Source organism: Colletes latitarsis, chromosome 8 (assembly GCF_051014445.1).
Source record: "Colletes latitarsis isolate SP2378_abdomen chromosome 8, iyColLati1, whole genome shotgun sequence".
NCBI classification, from domain to species: domain Eukaryota; kingdom Metazoa; phylum Arthropoda; class Insecta; order Hymenoptera; family Colletidae; genus Colletes; species Colletes latitarsis.
The window spans coordinates 31,117,937-31,139,801 of NC_135141.1; the positions used below are offsets into that span (position 1 = coordinate 31,117,937).

The 21,865-nt window shown below is 44.8% G+C and overlaps 1 protein-coding gene across 1 annotated transcript in view; it reads right to left on the reverse strand.

Annotated features, from left to right (window-relative positions):
* Positions 1-847: 847 nt before the first annotated feature.
* Positions 848-21,865, reverse strand: part of Mthl1 (adhesion G-protein coupled receptor methuselah-like 1) — a 142,976-nt gene continuing 121,958 nt past the window's right edge. The window contains exons 6-7 of the mRNA XM_076770940.1: positions 9,634-9,772; positions 848-1,274 (exon numbers count right to left, since the gene is read on the reverse strand). Coding sequence (XP_076627055.1) covers positions 941-1,274; positions 9,634-9,772 — 473 coding nt within the window. The 3' untranslated portion in view covers positions 848-940. The remainder of the gene's footprint in view (positions 1,275-9,633; positions 9,773-21,865) is intronic.

Genomic DNA, 21,865 nt, shown 5'->3' on the forward strand with positions numbered 1-21,865 from the left:
GTTTCACTGCGGGTTGCGTTTGTCATCGTTCAGTTCTGTATCACGTTGCAACAAGTGCACCGGATGGATCCTAGACAGAGATGGGCGAGACATCCTTAGAAAAGTTTCAGGCAACGTATTACAGAATTAAATCGTATTCCACGTTGAACGTATAAAATCGATGCAACCATACTAAATAAAAACTGGTTTCCTGTTTATCGTTAACTAAGCGTATCTTACAATGTTAACGCACAGCTTAGAGAAACGTTAAAAAAGAACGAAATGATATTACAAGTTGAACGAATAAAAATCGATTAAAGTACGAAGTCTAAAGAAACGAGCACCTGTTAAGGCCCGTTTTTTGGCAGAACGTTTCTACGGGTTCAAGGTTCTGCCCACCTCTGACTGCGGAGTATTAAGACGGACAACTTGACGTCGCGATGTACAAAAATTACGATTCGAGCTCGAACCGGAACCGCGACGGGGCTCCTCCCACGAGAGGCCTCGTAACCGCGGTCTCTATGAATATTTGTCGCTTCGCGTTGTTTTCTCTGCTTCTCCATTGTGTTCTACCGAGACAATGAACTATTCAAAGTGTCAGCCTCGGTGCGCTGGTACCGTTTGCTCCGCTGGCCCACGGGGACGCTCGTCTGCGGCGAGCATTCTTGCCCGGGGAACTTTCTGCCTTCAAGGTCGACGACCTCCCGGCGACCAAACCACGCCAAGTTCACCCCTTGTCGGTCAAAGTTCGCCGTGGTCCCGCGATCGAGCCGGAAGTCTCTCGAATCGTTTCTCTCGCGGACGCGAAAACTGGAGGTAAAACCAGTGTACGGTGCTTCGGGATGCTCCTCCGCAAAGTTCGACGATTCTGTGCGTCCATTGTACGCGGATCTTTGTTCAACGACGAAAGAAACCGTGGCTTCCGGCAGGATGTGGAAACGCGCGGGATCGTCGAGGTCGTTTAGCAGATGGTCTCCAACGGGGCGGTCTTCGTGCTCGGATTCTGAGTGACGCTGTCGCCCATGCTGGGCATCCCGTGGCTGGTGGTGCTCAGCCCGTTCCCCTGCCTTCCGGCGTTGGTCCTCGGGTTCCTGTTGCAGATCCTCTTCAGCGCAGCGCGTACCTGCGGCTGGCAGCCAGCCACCGCGAAGATCAGCACGCCCTGAAAGGCGTTTATCATGTCCGTGAAGTACCAGATGTATTGGGGGCCGCCGACTGCCCACGAGACCACGTCGGCCACCCAGGTGACGCCCATCACGACCACCAGCTTCATGCAGACTCGACCCAGAGCGGCTCTGAAACGAGAAAAGTCCCCTTCATTCGTCGAACGATCCGACTTCGAAACGGTCTCTTCGTTAAAAAGTTATAGAAATATTTCCGGCCACACAGTACATTCTCTCGAATGATTTGAAATTTTTTAATAACTTTTTAACGAAGCCTCAATCGACAAATTGATATTCTTGATTTTCGTCGTATTCTGGCCTCCAGAATCCCCCATTAAAATTCTTCCCAGGGGTGGCCGAACACCCTGTATATGTTTCTCGTTCTAAAGGAATGCTAGAGTTCCGCAAATATACCGCGGGATGAAAAATGTTCCGTGATTAAAAAAGTTCGCGAAACGGTAAACCAGGTCCGGGTCTTGATTGGCCGTAGGAATTCGGTAAACCACGTGGCCAATTGCTCTGCTTTCCAGAACTTTATTTCGAGCCCTTTAAAAAGTGCACCCGGAAACTGTTCGTTGCAAACCGTTCCCCGCTTTATTCGCATTCTATCCTTCAAAGTTGGAGCATCTACAAATTCTTTAATCCCGGGAAAAGGTACGATCTTTATATACAAATTAAAACCATCGAGGTTGAATAGATATTGAAAAATATGCACCTCGCTGGAGATAGAAAAGAACGAGTATTAAATCGTCGAGAAGCTGCGAATGGTCGTGCGGCAATGTTTCAACCGGGAACAATAAAAAGTCGCGGATAAAGCAAATAAAGCCGCTGAATGTGATTTATATCGGTTCGATCGGACGATGGAGGTAGGAGAACCCGACCGCAACGACGGATTCTTTTCAGCGCGAAAAAAAAATGTGTCTCATTCAGAGGCGGCGTCCCGTTATCGAGCAACGCAGGAAACGCAACGAATTTCCGGGCGACAAAAACGTTCCCGATTCAATTAGCGCGACGTTCAATTACGACGGGCATAAATCAGCCCCGCGAACGTATCCGTTTGTTCGTCATGACACGTTGCGCCGCCCGCGTAATGTATGCATCGCATTGTGGTCGAAGTCAAAGCATTATTAATACGTTCCGGCAGAATATTCCCGGCTCGTTACGGTGTCGTGTCGCGGAATTGCCGAGTTACAAAGCTCCGGGACCCTCTTTCCCTTCGACCCCGTCCACACCCACTTGCCAGAAACCGGTGTCCCATATCTCAACCCCCTGCCTTTCTTTGATTAATGCGATACACTTTCCCCGCGGACGTTTATACTCTTGTATACCACGATTCCAACAAGTTTCTTCTCGATTCGTTCGACAGTATCATCTTTCAATACCGCTTCGAATGGAAATTAAATTGTCGCACTAGGTATCTTTCGCTTTGAGTACCTTCGTTCAGTCGGTGGACGTCATTGGACGCAAACCTGCGTGTCTAGGATTCTATACGCTTACAGAGAAAGTCTTTTCCTAGATTTCCAGCAACGCTTAACCATCGGTTTAACGATATACTGTTAGAACTTTCGATACCAAGAGTAGGTACGCTATAGATCCTACCAGTCGTTGACGCGTTGTTAACCCTCAATTCCAATTTCTGTTCGTCGAATTTTATGGGATTTGATCACGGAAAGTAGCCCCCGCGAGTTTAGCCACTACGTTGATTAACTCCTGGATACGCGAACCAAATGAAACTTCTTCCCTGAACGTTCCCTAGTCAGATTTTTAAACCGTAAATTTTTACGATTTTGTTGGTCGCTAATTCTGTCCTTTTCTCGGTCCGCGATTACGGGTTCCAGGCAACTTTGGACGCTCTCTAAATGTAGCGTCCATCAGTGGAGGGGACCAGATTATGAAAGTCAAATCAGCGACGCGAACATTCGCGTAAAGTTTGACTGGGGGCTGTTACGCGTCCGGGTGGGCGATCGACCCAACGGTGAACAACGAAATGATGGATTTTCGGCGTACGGTTGGCATTGTCGCCGGTGAAGCGTGTTGTATAATACTTGTTGTTCCGTATGTTGAATTGCAATCGACAAGCTGTGTTATTGTTATTATTATTAAACGCGAGGCAGGCTTTGCGCCGGGAACAAACGTTGCGTCGCATCGGTGGGCCATTTAGGGGCGTTTCGACCAGAGAAAAACATTTTTTTAATCGGTAAGGACCGCACGATTATCCGGACAAAACCGATGCAAAGCGAATTTTATTTCTATGAACGTATATAGTAAGCTTCTGGTAATTATTTTTCACGGTATATAGAAAAATCGTATTAGTAAAATTGAGAGATTCAGAAAAAGCTACGAGACTTGGAAAAATTTAGAAAATGTACGTGGTATTTATAGTGTATCGTCTTAATGGATCAAGAAGATTCAGTTTCGGTTTCAGTTTTTCTTTATTAGGGTGCGTGGGTGCATTTCAACCCTCTCTTCCATTCCTCCCTTACGCTAATTATATCTTGCAACAATATAAAGTGAAAACAGACAATCTCAACGTTTCTTAATTTCCTACCGTCACGATCAGGAAGATACGAAGTATTGGACAAATGGTACGATGCTCGAAAGCGGAAAATTTACGAGCCAAGGAGGTCCGTAACAACGAGAAGATAATTAAAGAAATGAAACTCGAAATTTCCAAGTAGAAATAGGTGACTGTGGTAACGAATGGGATGAGAATCAGCTAAGTGGTACGAAAGGTTAAGGGTATTAAGGGTCGTGTAGACGAGCGAGGATGGCGGATCTATCTCGGACTTTCCAAGGAGAAACCGCAGAAACGAAGAAAAATTCGTAACGCAACCGAAGAAAATTCCTGTCCTCCGTGGAGTAAAATTCGAGAAATAATTAACGGACGTTTAAAAGGATCGATCGCGCGTATAATTTTCTATCTCTATTTTATTCATCCGGTCCATTAATTTAAACGGAAACGCCGCTGTTATATTATTCACAGTTCGCTCGTATCGCAATAATACCGAGCAACTGCGATCGCTACGCGCGAATGATAAAATCGAAATCAAACAGAGACGGTGTAAACGGAAACTAATGGGAATATTGTTTACGTGTAACTATAAACGATGCAAAAGCGTTTGGTACGAGCGAATCGTTAATATTCCGACATTTCGTAATTTATTACTTTTCCAGTGGCGATGATTCGCCAACGTTGTTTTAAACTCGTCACGGTTACGAGCCGCTGTGGCTGGTAATGACACGGGCCTACGAAAACGGGTTACAAAGCGACCCGTGATGTGTATAAAAGTTGTCGAGAGAATACCAAATACGAGAAGAACGGAGGAGGACCGATCGAAAGCCGTGAAATCGGCTTTTGTCGACAAAGGAGCCGGGATCCCGTCGTCTTTAAATATTCAAAATTCGGTTTCCATTCCCGTCTAACGAGACCTTTCGACGGCAGTTTCCGTAAACTGCTTCAAAGAGTTACTCGAAACAGGGAGAGCCGAATCTGCCAAAAAACGCGCGAGACAGGGCATCGAAGGAAATCGAGAAACGAGGGAAAATCATTCGCTGTAGACGGCCCGGTCGTGTTTTTGTTCGATGCTTCAAATTAATGCCAGTCCGCGCGTTTCGAAAGAAAGAAGGATCGCCGACTAGTTAATTGACGTAACGAGATAGAAGGGTGGATATGGATTGTTAGCGTCTCTGCCGAGGACTGGAAATATCGATGACATTAATAACGAGAAACGAGAGAAAAAAAAACAGAATCGGGGGGGAAAGCTGTCATAATGGCCATCGATATACGGCTCCGATCGCTCGTTACCGCCGATATAATACGACGGACGTTTATTTCACGACCACTTTGTCCAGCTGTACAACGAACGTCCTTGTTTGCAACTATAGACGGTGTATCAACTTCTCTGCGGCGTCCATTAAGATAAAAAGAATCCCAGAGCACGTTTCTAACCCGAAGGGATTAGCGGTCACGGTCTGAAAATAACACGCTCGACGTAATACTGAAATATTACGCGAGGTTAGTAACCGCGGTCATTCTTTCCACGACTTCTCTTCCGTCTCGTCGAATCAAAGAAACTACGGTTCTCTACGGGAAGTCGGAGAAATTTCATTTACGGACAACGAATACGAATTTTAGGGCTTGCTCGTCGACTTTTGCGAGAAAAGTTCGCGCGATGCGTCCGACCATTAGTTGCTGTTTCTACTTGTGACGGTGTTCTTGACCCTCTGCTGTACAGCCTGGCTCGTCAGAAATTCAAGTATCACGATGACGAGGCTGAACTCGCGAAACGACGGTTCCCGCAAGCATTGCACATTGCATTGCGATTCTAAAGGAAATGAAATACATTCGAAAATTTACTCGAAATTAAATCGTGCTTTCCGTTGACTTGGACGAGCCTAATCACCAAAATTTAATCCATCGATCTGGTTAAGAATTTGCAAACTTATTTATACATTAAATGAATAAAATTGCTAATGATGAGATAGTAGTTTTAACTGTTTCCAGGGAGACTCTTTGAGTCTGCTTTGGAGCTTCAGTCTCGAAGATTCGTCCTCGTGAGTAGTGGTGACAGCATCTGAGAAGGCCTGTGTCATCCAGCCGACGATTATAGCGCGTGTTTTATCACGTTCGCGTTCGACCGACAACCTTGTCGACACGGGTCCAAGCATAATTCAGAAGGGGTTCCTTTGAGCGATCCGAGTTTTATTCGCGCCGCGTTTATTTCGGCCACTGGGACCTTTTAAATCGCGAAGCTAGAATATGCCATTCAGAGGAGCTTCGTGAATGAACTTTCTACGACCTTCGCGTGCTTTCAGGCCCCCCACTATCGCCGTATTATCATGAATTATTCTAGCAATTAACGCGTTGCAATCCGTGAGTTATCATGCAACGAAAACAAGAAGAGTTTCCCAAAGTTTGATGAAAACAGCGCGGAAATTACCGAGGTATATTTTTAGCGTGTGGCTCATTGGCAACGCGATACGAGGTACAATAGCGTTTAAAAGTTTCCCCGACAATTATATTTTTAATTGACAAGCTCCCTCCAGCCGATTTGCTGCTGTGAAATTATTCCAAACCTTGCTTTCCTAACCAACATCCATTCAAAATTTAATATACAATCCTGGACAGGTGTAATTTTCAAAATTTCAAACACGATCGCTTCCTTGTCTATAAATTTTTCTTTCACGGCTGCACGAACGAATAAAAGTTTTACGATTTCTGTTTACCGAATGTATGTTTTAACGCCACTATTTTTATTCGTACAATCAAAAACCTCGAAAGCATGTTTGACGTGCCCTCGGAGAGAAATATGCCGGGTTCCTGTTACATGCTCCAGCTTCGTACCTCATTATCCTCATTATATTCGTATTCAATGTTATTCAAAATTCATTTTCGTTCCCTCTCGCTGGAGCAAAGTCAGACAACCGACCCGTCCGGAGAACTTTTCCACGTCGTTCTATGTTCCGACAGTGTTAACAAATGTTTGGCTTTCCGCGAGCCATCGATCCTCCGGGGAGATTTATTTCGAACGTTCCGAAAGACACCAGGTGGAGGAACTTCGCAACATTATTCACATGATTTTTTAAACTAAACTCTACGAAGTATCGCCACTGCACGAACGGGATGCTCGCAAACAGACGCGGCTGTCGAAGAACGTAGGAGAACATCGTGTTAACATAGATCCGCGAATCAACCTTCGCCGGAGATCAAGAATGGTTTCTATTTTTAAGTCGCCATATTTATTTCTGATCCGCGAAAAAGATCCTACGGTGCCCGTTTCGCGTTGCAACGCAGACCTTGTCGTACACGATCGCGCTTTGAAAAATACTCGGGCGTGAGTCGTATTGTTTAACAACCGCTCGCGCGTTCGCCATTCTGAGTCATCCTTGGATAAATGAACCTCTTTGTGTATCTCGTAAAAGAACGCTCGAGAGGATTCTGGCAAATATAGAAACGAACTTGCTAAATTTATTTGCTTCCTTTTTTTCCCCCCCGTACAGTGTGGTTTAAAAGTCCACGATTTAAACAGAAATTGCTTCTTTTCTTACTTTCCATGTTTCATCGAAAATCGTTAAATCACGATTGTTATTTAAGATCTTCTAGAAAACCCCCATATTGAAGAAACCTTGAAAAGGGTCCGAGAAACGGTGTAATACTTCATCGTGCACGAACGCGTTGCTTCTCCATTCAGAAAGATCTAGCCATTACGCAGAGCAAATAAATGGAATCAATTTTCGTTTGTTTTAAACTGAATAAAGTTCGAGCGTAGCGATTCATCAGGATAACATGTCCGTTGAAAGATACGATTGGTCCAAGTACCGCGAAGCATCGCCACCAATATCAATAAACTCTCCCTCCCCGTGCACAAGACCAGTCGTAAATTTCAACGGTTGGACGATTTTTTAAAAATCGTTAAGCGACGTTTCTGTTCCCGTCGATGCCAATTCCATTGCTCAAGTTCGTTCCAAGATCACGCTGAACGGTCGTTGAAAACTTAATACCTCGAACATCGTCGTGTATCGATGTTAAATTACAGCGCGAAATGTTTTAGGGGTCTGTTTGGAAAGATCGAATAAATTTCTAATGGAGAAACAAACGAAGGCGCGCGTAACAGGTGATATTTTTCACCGTTTCCTACAACTCTTTCAGCCCTCCGTAATCCCTATCGCCAAGCTTGTAAATCGACGTTGGCCTGCAATATTAATTCGGTGACTATAATTTCGTTCGACCACTCGGCGCGTTTCGAACCCGTACCGAATATTTGTATATTAACGTAACGGCCGGGTCGATGAAAAAGAGCGAGCTTCTCGAAATTACGAACGGGGCGGAAACGTACGCGCGCGGGAGAATCCGTATCCGCCATTATGGACGCGGGAGACAGGGGAAACTCGACCGAAAGAGAATCGCAAATTGAGATCGTCAATATCAATTTCGCGCGGTACGAGGGAGCAAAGGTGGTTCGAAGGGACCCGTAGAACGGTCGAACGAATGGAAAATAACGATTCGATGCCTGATATCTGTCGGCGCGGCCGTGATAAAATAAATTCTCCTTTGAGTCTGCTCTATAAAAAGGCTCGCGGCACGCTCGCATAAATATCCGGAAAAATGCGACTCGTCAAACGACACTTCGGCCATCGGATCCCAGGGACAATACTCTTCGATCTGACAATTTTCTTCGACATTTTCCACGGTCCTCCATGCTTCGTTAATTTTTATTTTCCGTCCTCGCGGGGTGGCCGAGGAATTTTACGATGCACAGAAAATTCTGAAAAATCTGAGCGCCGAGTAAAACGAGAAGTGATATTCGACAATTTTTTTTTTACAGCGTATTCTTTAACATTTCAAGATACAAATATTCTTTTTTCCCCATTACGTTTCGATGAAATAACAAATGTTATTCCTTGTCTAAAATCTTCCTTAGAAAACGCAAAAACATGATTCCTGCAATAAACTTCTAATTTAATTATGTAACAAACGTAGTTTAAATAATTATCATTACGAAGGATGTTAGTCGACGTAAGAAATAACATTTATTATTTCATCCAAATGTTGAAAAGAATATACGTGGAAAGTGGCGAAAAGTTTCATTGAACCCTTATGTTGTAAAAAAATTGTCAAACATCGCTTCTCCCGCTTTAAAGGGTTGTCGGTGTCCCTTCGAGCGGAAGATCTCGATAATATGCGGGAATATCGTCGCGAACCAGTTATCCCTGATGTTTATCTGCCCCGGAGCGTTGTCCTTCGCGGCGAAATAAAGCATCGTCGGCAGGGGTGGAGGCAATAAAACGAGCGATTCTCCTCGCAGCTCGAGCGTATCGCGTTTCCCGTTGCTCGCTCCTGTTAATCGTTGTATATCGCGTTGGAGAACCGAATAAACGAGCTTCTTTAACACGGCCGCAACGCGGTTTAAGGTTTCACGGGCTCGCCAGCTCCGCTAATCGTTCCCGAAACGAACACGAACAACCCCGCAACCCTTGAAATATCCTCCAGCGACTTGGCTCGATCCGCGACGTAAAACACCGTCGGTTTAAAACGGGCCAAGATTCGGCCAAAGTTCCCCCTCTAACTTCGGATCTCGAAAGTTTTAATCCCGCGGGACGATTCTAGAAACCGTAACGTCCCTGTAAACATTCATTTGGCCGTCCACGAATAAGCGATTTCGCGAAACGATTTCGAGACGAATCACCGGACGCGCGCACGATTCTTTTTTCGAACGTTGTAAAAGAACTGTTAAACGTTCGTGGAAAAAAGATTTGCGGTAAATATTTGCTGGAAACAAAGGCGCAGAAACGCAGAGACCGTGTTTGCGGATCTGGCTTCCAGGTAAATATTTCTTTTTCTCTCGCGGATATGCACGGGGGGGAGGAACAGGCGTATCCGGGCGCTGGATCGAATCTCGACCCGCGTACGGAACTTAATTTAGCGCGACGGGAGTTTTCCAAGGGAGTTTCTCTTTTGGTTTCGTCGTGGAACCCGGGAAAATTCGCTTACCTTTCCGTGGTGCTCTTGACGAATTCGCCCTTCCATAGGCCGCACGTCAGCTCGCGAGCAGTCGCCGCGAAGAACAGCAGATTCACCGCGAGCAGGACGCCGATGGGCCCGAAAAAGTACGCCAGGATCTCCATGTCGCCTGAAACGGGAAAAGGAAAGCTTGCCTTGAACGAAAGTTTAACAAAAAATTACCTACGCACGCTTCCTCCTGAAGATCTGCGCCGGGTATCGGAGATGCAAAACAGATACAAGGCTACGGCGGTTCGTAAAATACGGGTGTAATTTCGGGGGCGAATTTAACGCACGAAAATGATAAACAAGGTAATATAAACATTTGTCCTATCCGACCTTGTTTCCGATTTAGGCGAACCTTCCACGGGGACTCGGGCGAAACACGTGTTATCGAGAGTTACGATGTATATTGCGATTTAGCAGGAAGTAGTAAACAGATATTAAACTTTGCCAAGCGAGTTGGAGACCTCTCTGAAATAATTCAAAATTCTCTATTCGCGTGTGATAGAAAATATTGAAAATATAAATGAATTTTAGAAGAGGAGACGAATTTTATTTATCCTTCGAGCGAGATTGCAACTTTTCCGTGGTCGTACAAGCACGCTCGAACGACGCGAGAAAAGAAACGAGAGCTGGAAACGCTCTAAATATCTGGATCCTCGCTGCCTCCGAGTCCATGGCGTGGCGTGTTCAATAATAAACGCGGCGATCGGCTGAATGGCGAGCCGGTTTATCCTCACGACGTGTAATTCGACACGATCCGTTCGCAGATGCGCGATTCATCGCACGCAGGAAACGTAGGACGAGGTAAACCGGAAGTCGAGGCCGCGCAGGGAGCACCGGTACACCCTCGACGATTAAACTATTACGCGAAATGTTGGCTACCGGGTGAACGACTTCGACCAGCCACGCTATTTGTCGTGCTTTGCTTATTATATTTCGAACTTCTTGTTTGCTATTGCCAGACGCGGAAATCTGCTTTGAACCGTCGGTGCAACGCCCAACCTAATACCAGAAGCCGGATACGGTTGCACCTAATAGCAGACTTCGAAATAACTGCAGCGGAATCGATATTATTAACAGAAATAATTTCCCTTCCCTTCTTATCATTAAAATCGTGAAAAGAAATAGCGAGAAATCTAGAGACACATTTCTATTGACACTAGCAGTCGGTTGCTAGTCTTCTAGGAGGAGGGATGAAAAAATGTACGATAGAATTTCGATTATGGGGCATTCGGTTATCCGGAATGTCCAAAACATTTTTCGACGAAATTAAAAAATTTTAAATCGTTCTAAAAAAATTATTTTTAGTTGCTGGGGTCTATTGCAATCATTTTTGGTGAACAGACATACCCCCGAAATCCTACGCACTTTTGAGAAAAAAATTCAGGAAGATTGACAAATTTTTCGACGAAATTAAAAAATTTCAAATCGTTCTAAAAAAATTATTTTCGGTTGCGGGGGTCAAGTACAATCATTTTTGGTCATTACACATACCCTCGAAATCCTACCCAGTTTCGAGAAAAAAATTCCTTACCGAAAATCTAATTTCTGGCCAGGAATGTCTGCCCGAATTTTCATGCGAATCTTTAAAACGTCATAACTTCTGAACGGATTGGACGATTTTGATGTTTAAAAAAGCAAACTACGCGTATTTTAATGGAGAATATGTACAAATCGCAAAAATATTCGAAAAGTTGGTCCTTGACCCCGCAAAATGAGAAAAACCTCATAAAAATGGTCCAATTTTCAAACTGCCATAACTCCTACAATTGTGAATATATTTCAATGAAACTTTTTTCTGAAGTAGAGCTCATGGGTACCTACAAAAAAGTATTAGACAACTTTTCTGTAGGGCGTCAAAAAAAATGACTAAAAATGAAAAACGAATTTTTAAGAAAAATCGACAAAGGAGTAAGGTGCCTAAATTTTTCGGCGAAAAAAAAATTTTCGAACCGTTCTAAAAAAATTATTTTTAGTTGCTGGGGTCTATTGCAATCATTTTTGGTGAATAGACATATCCCCGAATTCCTACGCACTTTCGCGAAAAAAATTCCTAACCGAAAGTATAACGTGTGATCGGAAATGTTTCTGTAATTTTTATTTTCTGTCCCACTTCCCCTTGTGCTCGACCAAGAATTTCACCCAGTGAGAGGAGATCGGGTATTTATCGAGGGGCGTGGAGGAAATGGAAGCACCGAAGTAGCAATTGCACGGGTAGCTAATATACGACAATGGGTGGTCGTGTAATTCCGAATGCAAAGGAGTTTGGCGCGCGTAGGAGGCGCGTTCGAGGAGGAATTCAAGGACAAATTCCTTCGAAAATAAAGAAAAAATACGTACAGGCTGAACGGAGGGAAATATTTCCGTGATAGATCCGCTTCCCGGTGAATGGAAAACGAACTGAAGTTTTCGAGACCACGTCGGGAATCGTGGAATAACGATGGGCAGAAGCGGCTCGATAATCGATGACAGACAAATAAATCTGGCGACGGCTGACGACGACCGGTTCCCGCGACCTCACGGGAAACACTGGAAACTCTTTTGTATACGAACGACAGGATAAATCGTCCCGTTCCGCTCGGTCGCCTTCCGATTCTCGGCTTTTCTATTCGCGGAATCGCGAGACCGCGAACCGCGGAATTTTCGAATAAATTGCATATTCGAAAATAAATCGAATACGCTTTTAGCGCCGATACGTCCTTAAATTTCACCTCAAAACCCGATCGATGTTTACCCATACCGGTCGTGCCAAACTAAGTTTGGCTCGAGGGCCAATTTACAATTATTTTGCGCCGGGAACCCGAAAATATTCAAAGGTCCAAAGGCGGGAGGAGAACAATCTCCATGTAAATAAGCGAAATACTTTTATTTATAAGACGGCGTAGGCGCGGTAAATAAAAATTTCTCTTCCGAAATGTATTATTATTTCTTCGTTCTTTTTGTTCAGATATTTGGCAGCGCTTTTCAAATATCAACGCGTCGACGTTTGGCATGAAATTTCTGTACCGACGTTATTTTTAACGTCGAAGAAAGGCATAATGTCGTTCGGGTTAATTAACGACTCGATCCGCCGATGATATTTCTCCCGTTGAAATTCATTTATCACGACGCGACATTTCGATTATTTCTTGTCCTGCTCTCTTGCGTCACGCTTATTCTGCGTCTCCTGTTTTATCAGCGGTTAATTTACGTGCACGCATCGTTTATATATAACTGTACATTAACGTATACATCTAAGAAAAAAGCACAACACACGGCCGGGCACGGTTGCATCGTAATAAACAATTTTAACGAAGAGACATTACCGGTAGAGCCATTAATTGACTCGAACATCATTATTCTTAAGCATGCCGGCTATAATGATCTTTCTTACGCCGAAGATGGACGTTGATTAGTTAATCTCGCGTTTTATTGGTTTTCAAGCGTAACTTTTATGCGTCAGTCCGTGCTGATTCATTATTTCTCGCGTCTCGCATTATTGAAACGTTACTAAGTATATAATAACACGTCTTCCGTCGTAGTAAACTTAATCCAGAACGAAAGAAAACGAGAATAAACGCACGGAATTAAAATTAAATATACATTAGGGATGCAAAGGCGATTTATAACGCGGTGTTATTACCCTGACCGAGTAATAAGGCTTGCAGTAAAAGATCGAGTCCCCGGCGTTTGATGACTCCGAATATATACCCGCTGTTTGTAATTGCTAAACTTTATCGGTCGTTGGTAAAATACGTCGCCAGCTGACGATTTCTGGGAACGTAAACACGGTACCGATGTGTCCGTTTCGAGGGTTCGAGGTTTAAAGACGCTGGATCCAAGAATCGGTTCATACATAAATACCGTATTCTGAATTGCTGCCCCATCTACAGCTTCTAATCGGGACGTTCCGATTGCAAAATCTACCGAAAATAGACGGGTTCTACGAACATAAATAAAATCTCTCGCGGTACGCGAGACTCCGGAATTAAAGGACTGTTTGAATTCTACGAGAATCACCACCTACGCGTCTGCTTGGGAAATTCGAATAACTCTTGATTAACAATAATCAAACTGCTTCCAGATTTACAGGGAAACTATTTTCGAACTAGGCGATTTCTCCGAATGTAAATAATTCTGAAAGTTCAGAGAAAGAATCGATGGAGGATCGATGAATTGCAAGTCAATTTTTTTGGAATTTTCTACAGAGAACACGTTACGAACGAATGGTTGCTTCTGGGCCAAGAGTATGCGTTTCTTTTGGATACATCGAGCGAAAAAGATGCTTGGTAAATTTTTTGTTGGTTTCGCCCTGCGAAATAATTGAAAGCTCCGGGAGAAAAATTCGAGGGAAGGGGATCGTTTTCGTACAATTCGCAGGAGGAGTTTGTTTTCGTAACGAAACGTACACGTGTCGCGCAGCACGAAACGTCGCGTCGTTTCTGTACTTCCGTCTCGTTGTTGCGTTACATTTATTTTCGATGATTCGACCCGGCGCGCGAATAACGTCGGAATGATTTCGTTAAAAGGACCCGGGTACGCGTGTATTTTAATTACTCCGATATTTTCAATATTCCGCGCTTCGACGTCGTTAATTGGATCCATTTGTTCCCCTTTCCAAGATTCCATTACAACCGATTCGCGTTTTCGGATATTTCTCGCGGTTACGTGGCCCCCCCCCCCCTGTGTCATTATTCTCCGCAATTTCCATTGTTTCGTTACGCTCTTCGTTCGCTCTCGTTATCCGAAACGATTTCGAGAACAGTCTGCGTTGCACGAAAATCGACCACCGTGTCCACTACCAGCCGCTTCCATCGCGAATCCAAAGGGATTTTCTCGTTCCTTTTGCCAGGGGATTTCGATATTAAAATGGGTTTAAACATCGTCGTGCTTTATTCCGTAAATTACTTGGGGCGGTGACTAATTAGAAATACTTTTCACGTGATAGACAGCTACTTTTATATCGGAAATATCTATCAAAATGATTTTTTACCAGGCGCCGGAGATCGAAAAATAAGAAGTTTGAGAAGGAACCTAATCACGATCGTTTCTCCTCGAATCTCGTTTCTTCTCGAGGCGAGAAAGCGGCAGGGATCGTGTAGGTGCTCGGACGAGATTCGCGGGGGCACGGAATTCTCGCGTCGAACACGCGAATCCGTCGATCCCTCGGCGCGTTCTTGGCGAAATTACGTAGAATCACGGCAGCGTGTACTTATCGAGTCCTGTGGGCGGAGGAAGGCAGGGTTCGAGGGACGGGTGCGTGTCTAGATCCGTGCAAGATCGCGAAATCCCCGGAATTCGCGGAATACCTATGAATATGAATACCGTTCGTTCCCGATGTAATACCGGAGGGGGGCCAGTTTTCGTGAATACTCGTTTCGACTAGGCAATCTGCTAAGTATACGCGCGTAGGGAAGCGCGGATAACTAGTTTCCGAGCAAATTGATACGTTGCTCTCTCCCCCCTTTAGAATGTTTTCATGCACGTGCGTCTCGCGCGAGGGTCGAGAGAAACCGACCTTTCTTTTTTTCCTTTCTTGATTGTAATAATCCACCCCCGGGGACAATTACCCGGTCGATAAGTAATTGAGGCGGTTTGCGAGAGCAGCTGGCCCGTGCAACGCGAACACTTTCTTCGTTTCCCATCCGTTTGGACTCGACGAATGGAGAACGCGTGGACGATGAATTTCCGATTCGAAGAAACGCTCGATCCTGCTCTCCCTAACGGCCTATTGCCTGTTGTTTCGACGATAAAACCCCTCGATTCGATGGTTGAACGGTCCTTTATTCGTGCTTTTATCGCGACGATCGGTGCATGCCATCGACCCGTGTTTTCCAACTCGAATGACGCTCGGCTGCGGTTACCCGGCACGTGTTACTCTCGTCAAATAAAGAATAAACAAATTTTTTCTCTTCTTTTTACCGTTAGTGGAATCTCGATAGCGATTTTTATTTTTGGAAGTAACTCCATGCAGTGTCATTTGAAATCGCGAAACATCAAAGTTACAGATCGACAGCTACGAAACAGAGTCGCAATTTAGCGATTTAAATAATTTGAAGACCGACTGTGCACGGCCAACGAATTGGTTGAAAACGTTTAACCATAAACGGGCGCGCGTTGTCTAGTTTTTTCTTTTATTTACGGGCGAAACGCAGACACTATTAGCGTATCGGTGGTTAGTAATCGGCCAGTTTGTCATACGGGCGGTAATAAAATTTTGGCCGCGGTCGAAATCCATTCCGGTTACGCGAGGCCACCGCGCGAATTTTATGGTAAATAAAGAACCGTGCGAGGCTTGTACCAGTTATCGGGACAATCCCCCCCCTCCCCGCCATTCCTACGTTAACTGGTCGGTGCTCTCAACCCCGTAACCGCGCGTGCAATCTGCCAGAAGCACGCTTCCACGAGGACCCCCATAGCCACTTATCGGCGAGAGGGTAGCGCGCACCGCCGCAAACAAACTCATAAATAAAATCCTTACGCCGCAACTTTCATGGATGGCGATGCACGGCGATATCGAGCTGCAGATGACCCAGTTGCCACTTTAATCCCGACAGAGCGGAAGGGAAGCCCGGAGGATTTCGAAACTGTCAACGACACGCGTGAATAAATGAACGCCTTTTTTGTCGACCAATCGCCCGTTCTCCCCGCTGAAAGGCTGTCACCGTGTTCTCTGATCCAGAATCGGAATTCCGGGCATGAACGAAACGAATAATGTAGGCGACAGGTAAACGAGCTCCGGTAATTACATCCAACGGGTTACAATTCTGCTGAAATTTTTCCATCTTCGGCTGCACTCGAGGTTACGACTTTTTTTTAATAGCGAAAGGGAACACCGAATATTAAAAAATAGACAATTATCGATAGCTGTGGAGAATATATTAGAATGTACTCTAATTTTCTAAAGGTTTTAAAGGCAAAAAAATGAACAAAACGTGGTACGAGTAGAATAAAAAAACGAACGAAAATTTCTAGTAAATTAAATCCGGTTCACCGATGTAAAACGCCTAGTAAGTTATTTCAGAATTTCATTACAACGTTAATTTCGTCCGCCCTGCCGTGATTAATACATTCTTTCAAATTTATTCCCGTCGCCGAAGTTTAAGTTTGAGCACTTTCCACCCCCCTCCCGCCCCTCGCATAATTTCCCAACGACTTTCACGCTGTTAATCCGAAAGTAGGTATTGTATGTAAAGCGTGTAAAGGGCCAACAAGAAACTGCGGCTCGAATATTAAACGAAACGCGGCGCAGAGACGTTTCCTCTTCCCGGACCCGCGCTATCGATTCCTTCGTTCGATCGTGACCCGCGATAGTTCTCGAAACACGTATCGTCGAGATCGCCGGCTTCCCCAGTGATCTCAATTTAATTAGTCGAATCTGACTCTTCTCTACGTTCTTTCGCGCTTCGACGACCTCGTTGTTCCCTGGATTTTTTCCCCCATTCGACGACTCCATTGTTTCCGGCTCTTTTGTGATTCGACTCCTTCGTCCTGTGCATCGATCGCGACGACGATCCCGTTTTGCTTTGAAATTTCGCGAAAATCGGCCGACGTCGACGTCAACTTCGCGGAAGCTCGTCAGGAAAGTTTCGAAACGTCGGATAACCGAGGCAACTTGCGTCCCGACGACGGCGACCTACGCGAAGAACGACGTGGAATACTAAAGGATCCGCCTGGTAATTTCACAGAAAAAATTGCATTCCTTCGAAAACGAAAGGAGAGAATCTTCAGTTTACCTTAGAACAGTCTAACAACGCGTATTAAAAAGAGTAAAACTTTGGACGCGTGCAGTATCGAAACAATTAACGTTTCATCTGTAATTGAGCCACTGTTAGAAGCGGTAAAGCTTCCTCTTTAAAATGGTTTTTTGTTTATGTCGATCCGACTTTTCGTTTTCGAGATATCGTGATTTATATAAAGGCGTAATTTCTCCTATTCGACTGTCTCTATCTCCATTGTACGCTCGGACCTCTCTTTCTTTCTCTCGCTCACGCGATACCCGTCTTACAACAGCCCGTCAACGCGTATTAAAAATACTAAAACTTTAAACGCTTGCAGTTCCGAAACTACTGGCGCGTTATCCATTTTTGAGCCGTTGTTAGAAGCGGCAAACCTTCCCCTTTAATGTGGTTTTTGGTTTTTGACGATCCGACTTTCCGTTTTCGAGATATCGCAATTTATGTAAATAGGTAATTTAAAAAAAATTCTCTTACGGCGCGTCCCGTGTTAAAACGGACTGGTGACGCGTACTGAAATTACTAAAACTTTAATTACTTGCAGTTTCGAAATAATTAGAATTTTCTCCATTATTGAGGCATTGTTAGCGGCGGCAAAGCTTCCTCTTTGAAATGGCTTTTGGTTTTTGACGATCCGACTTTCCGTTTTCGAGATATCGCAATTTATGTAAAAGTGTATTTTTCTTAATTCGACTGTCTCTGTCTTCGTCTGACGCGTCGCGTCGTACCTCCTTGTCGCACGTTGACCTACTGACCGACTGACCGAGTGACGTCACGTTTACTACTTACTACGGTCACGTGAGTTCATTGATGCCACGACGTAAACAAACGTAAACAAACCCTTCGGTCTCATCCGATCGACTTGAAATTAAAATCGTCATATCTCCGGAACTAATAAAGCTATCATCCCGTACAAACGCTCATTTTAAAGGGCATTTCATCCTCTATCCAATGACTATACCACCTACTATAATTTATGCTCCCTTCTATGTTTATTTTCACATTTACTTTGACTCTATGCACTCAAAGGGCTTTCAGCAATTCCTATTGACTATACGACTGATGTGCGATGGAACTGGATTATAAATTGTTCATTTAAATTACCGCGACGTTATTCTCGAAGAGAATTGCTCCTTCCCTGTCTGCCGTCCGTCTTTTTATTCCAAGCTGTCTGTCGAACCAACTCAAAATTCCGCGGTCGTCCGCCAACCAAAATTTAACAACTTTTTCGTCACGGAGTTCCCCGTCCACCGGAGGAACGTCCTCGTCGAGGCCAAAGTTTTTCTATCAAGGCTCGCCTGACTTCGTGCGCTGGGTCCCTCGAATACTCGCGGGAAAACGCCCTAGGTATATCCGTTATCATCTTCCCACGAACGGCTGGAAACTCCAAATGGATTTTGTTTGTCGCGGCGAAAGGAGAAATAATATTTTCTCCGCTACGTATACCGATACGCGATAATCAGAGTTTCTAATCAGACTTTGACCCCCTGCGGCCCTCCGGCTTCTGGGAACCAGTGGACCGAAACGAAACACGTTCGAATGGAGTTTCTTTGCTCGGACGAACCTGGAGATAGGCGGCTCAGTCTTTGCGATAACTACTTTTCCGCGTTAGAGAAGATAAGGTGCATTAGGATCTATCGAAAAGTCTGGGATTTTAAGCTCTCTTTGCTTCCTTTTATTCTTACCCCTCGCCCTTGGGACTTTTTATTTCTGTTAGAACGTGTTCCGAATTTTATTACTTTTTACCGTAACGCTTTTTAATTTTACAACCAGTCTCTCGATAAGCCACGAGGGGAACAAAAGAAACGACAGTAACGAATCTTAGGAGTACAGAGAGCAAACTGGCGTCTATATTTGCTGAGTTTTGGCGGTGCGCCAACAATAGCTGTTTCGGCCAGGTTATATCTCACTCCATGGCAACCCATAACAAACATAAGTGAATTATGTCGACGCGTGCCGCTCGATACTTTACGGTGGCGCGGTCAAACCCGATTAATGCGGCGTCGAAAACGTTTCGCGAGATCAATTGCGTACGGCGAGTGTCGTCATCCGTCCTCTTCTCTTTTTATCGCCCTCTCTTTCTCGCGAAATCTCGTTTTAACGACGGCAATTTATTTCGCATTATCCACTTAGCGGGGGCCTCGTTTTTTGGCGCCCTGTAAACCGAGATTTTCAACGATTACTCGACGAGAAGGGATACATCGTTAACCCGGGATTTCCATTAGACGCGTCGAAGAAATCGATCATATTCTTTTTATTCGACCTTTTTTTAAATATATTTACGGAAGTCTTCATTTTTATTCCTTCAACTTTTCATTGAAAGATCGATTAGCCAAAGTATATTTCGCAACACTCCTAATGGAGATGCTATCTAAAGCAATAGTAAACGCGTTTCGAATGGGAGAACAGAGTCTTGGAACCGTTAGGTTAACGACCTATTAACTTTATCACGATGTTAACTACCAGAACACCGTTGTAACGTTGTTACCGATCGTTGTTCTATCGCGGCTGATAACAAGAGTACTCTGGGCATTAATAGAGTCGCTATCGAGCGCCATGCAAATTAATTATCGACGATACAAGGTCCGGTTGCTAGCAACGATTCGACGTTGGGACAAATTTTACGAGTAGCTTCGCGAAAGGGGAAGCCGAAGGGAGAAGTTCCCGATCCAAACTTCCTAAGGACTGGTTCGGCAGACTGCCAAGGAAACTCGCGGGCTCTGGTAGACTTGCGAGAATTCGATATCTCGACGGAGGAACTGATTGCTGATCGAAATGTTGTGGGAATAATAAGGACCGTCGGGAAGCCTCTTCTCGTAACTAGGCCGAACGCCAGACATGCATTATTTGTTAGGTACAGAGACGAATGGAAGTTTTATATGAATAATAGATGACGAACACCGACACCATACAGCGATTTATTTGTCGCGCTGATTTGATCAAACAGTGTAAACTTCAACTCGTTCGACTCGACGTGTAAATTCGGTTTACATTTCGGATTGTAATTTTACTCGTTGTTTGGAACTTGCCTAGCACGATTGGAAAAAATTCTTTCGATGCAAATATAAAATACAAGATATATGCCGAGCTCAGATTCCGTCAGATGATCCGATACATTATCGATCATCGCAGACTCCGGATACTGGTATTGGCGTTATAAATATTACTTATCGGAGAGGACAGAGTTTTCTACTCGATTTAACATTTTTCTACTCATATTTGGAACCTTTTAAAGAATCGTCTTCCTAATGGGGATCTTTCCAAACCGTGTCGCGAGTTCGGGAAGTAAAAAATCGCTGCTCCGACAGATAGGTGACCTGGATTTCTCTCTGGTCGCGAACAATGGTCCGCGTTGAATGGAATCGGTTGAATAGGAACCGAAACTCCGTGGCGCCGCGGGCCGTGAATTTATTTATGGAAACGCGCGAAGATGAACGCGCCGTCGCAATTGTATCGAGCGCGAAACTATCGGAATACGCAACGGGGACGACCGGAAGTCGCGATCAACGTCGGCGAACGTCTCACGAACGGGACAACTTTCGCCGGAGAAACGGTTTCTCGCGTCTCTCGTTAATGGCGAGCGTTTCGAGAAGGCGGCCCCCGAAGATTTATCGTCGAGCCACGTTGTAATTGTCGCTGTTTTTCCGGATCATCGAGCACCGTCGCGCGATTTACGAGCGACGCTTCGGGCTCAACAACAAGCTTTCCTCGCTTTATCAATTACAATGTTCGCGCGACGCGACGGAAACGGACCCGCGCGACCGTAAATCAACGGGGAATTTGAAAAACGCGCGAAATTCCAGCGCACAAATCGCTGTCAAATATAATTAGCCGATCGCGTCGCGGGTGCCTCGATTCCAGTTTCTCCTCGCAGCGTTTTCCACTACAGATTTATCGCCCGGCGTCATTTTGATCACCGACGGTTTTTCAGATAATCGAAAGTGATTGCGCGAGTTTTGTATCGACGCGGCGGGCAACGAGCCCGCGAATTCTGCCAACAAATTTTGGACGAATTTTCTGCATCCCACGCACCAATGAAAGCAAACTCTTGGACGATTTCACACGGTATCTTTTTCTTTTTTCTTTGGGATTTAACGTCGAATTTTATAATCGAGGTTCTCTCAGATAGTTGTTGCGGTCCTCTAAAGTCAACGACGTCCCTGAATGGAGTATTTTTTTCTTTGTACAGTAAATCTGGTTGGTCTGATTTTTAGGAGGTTTGCGTGAGAAATAATTCCATAATTCTTGCTTCGTTTTAGTTGCAAATTAAATTTCATTGCGTCATTTTGGAATCCGTTTAAATGGATCGTTAAAAAATGTTTATTTCCAGTAGGAAAAGTGGCAATTTTCGCTGTGTTCGCGAGACTGGAGACTCGACAAAGACAACAAGAGAATTCCTTTCGAAGCTCGTGTTTCCAATTCATTGCCAGCGCGGCCAATAAAACGAGAGTGCGCGATAAATAAGGCAGGATCGAGGGGGGACCGTGCTGGGGTTTTGCTCG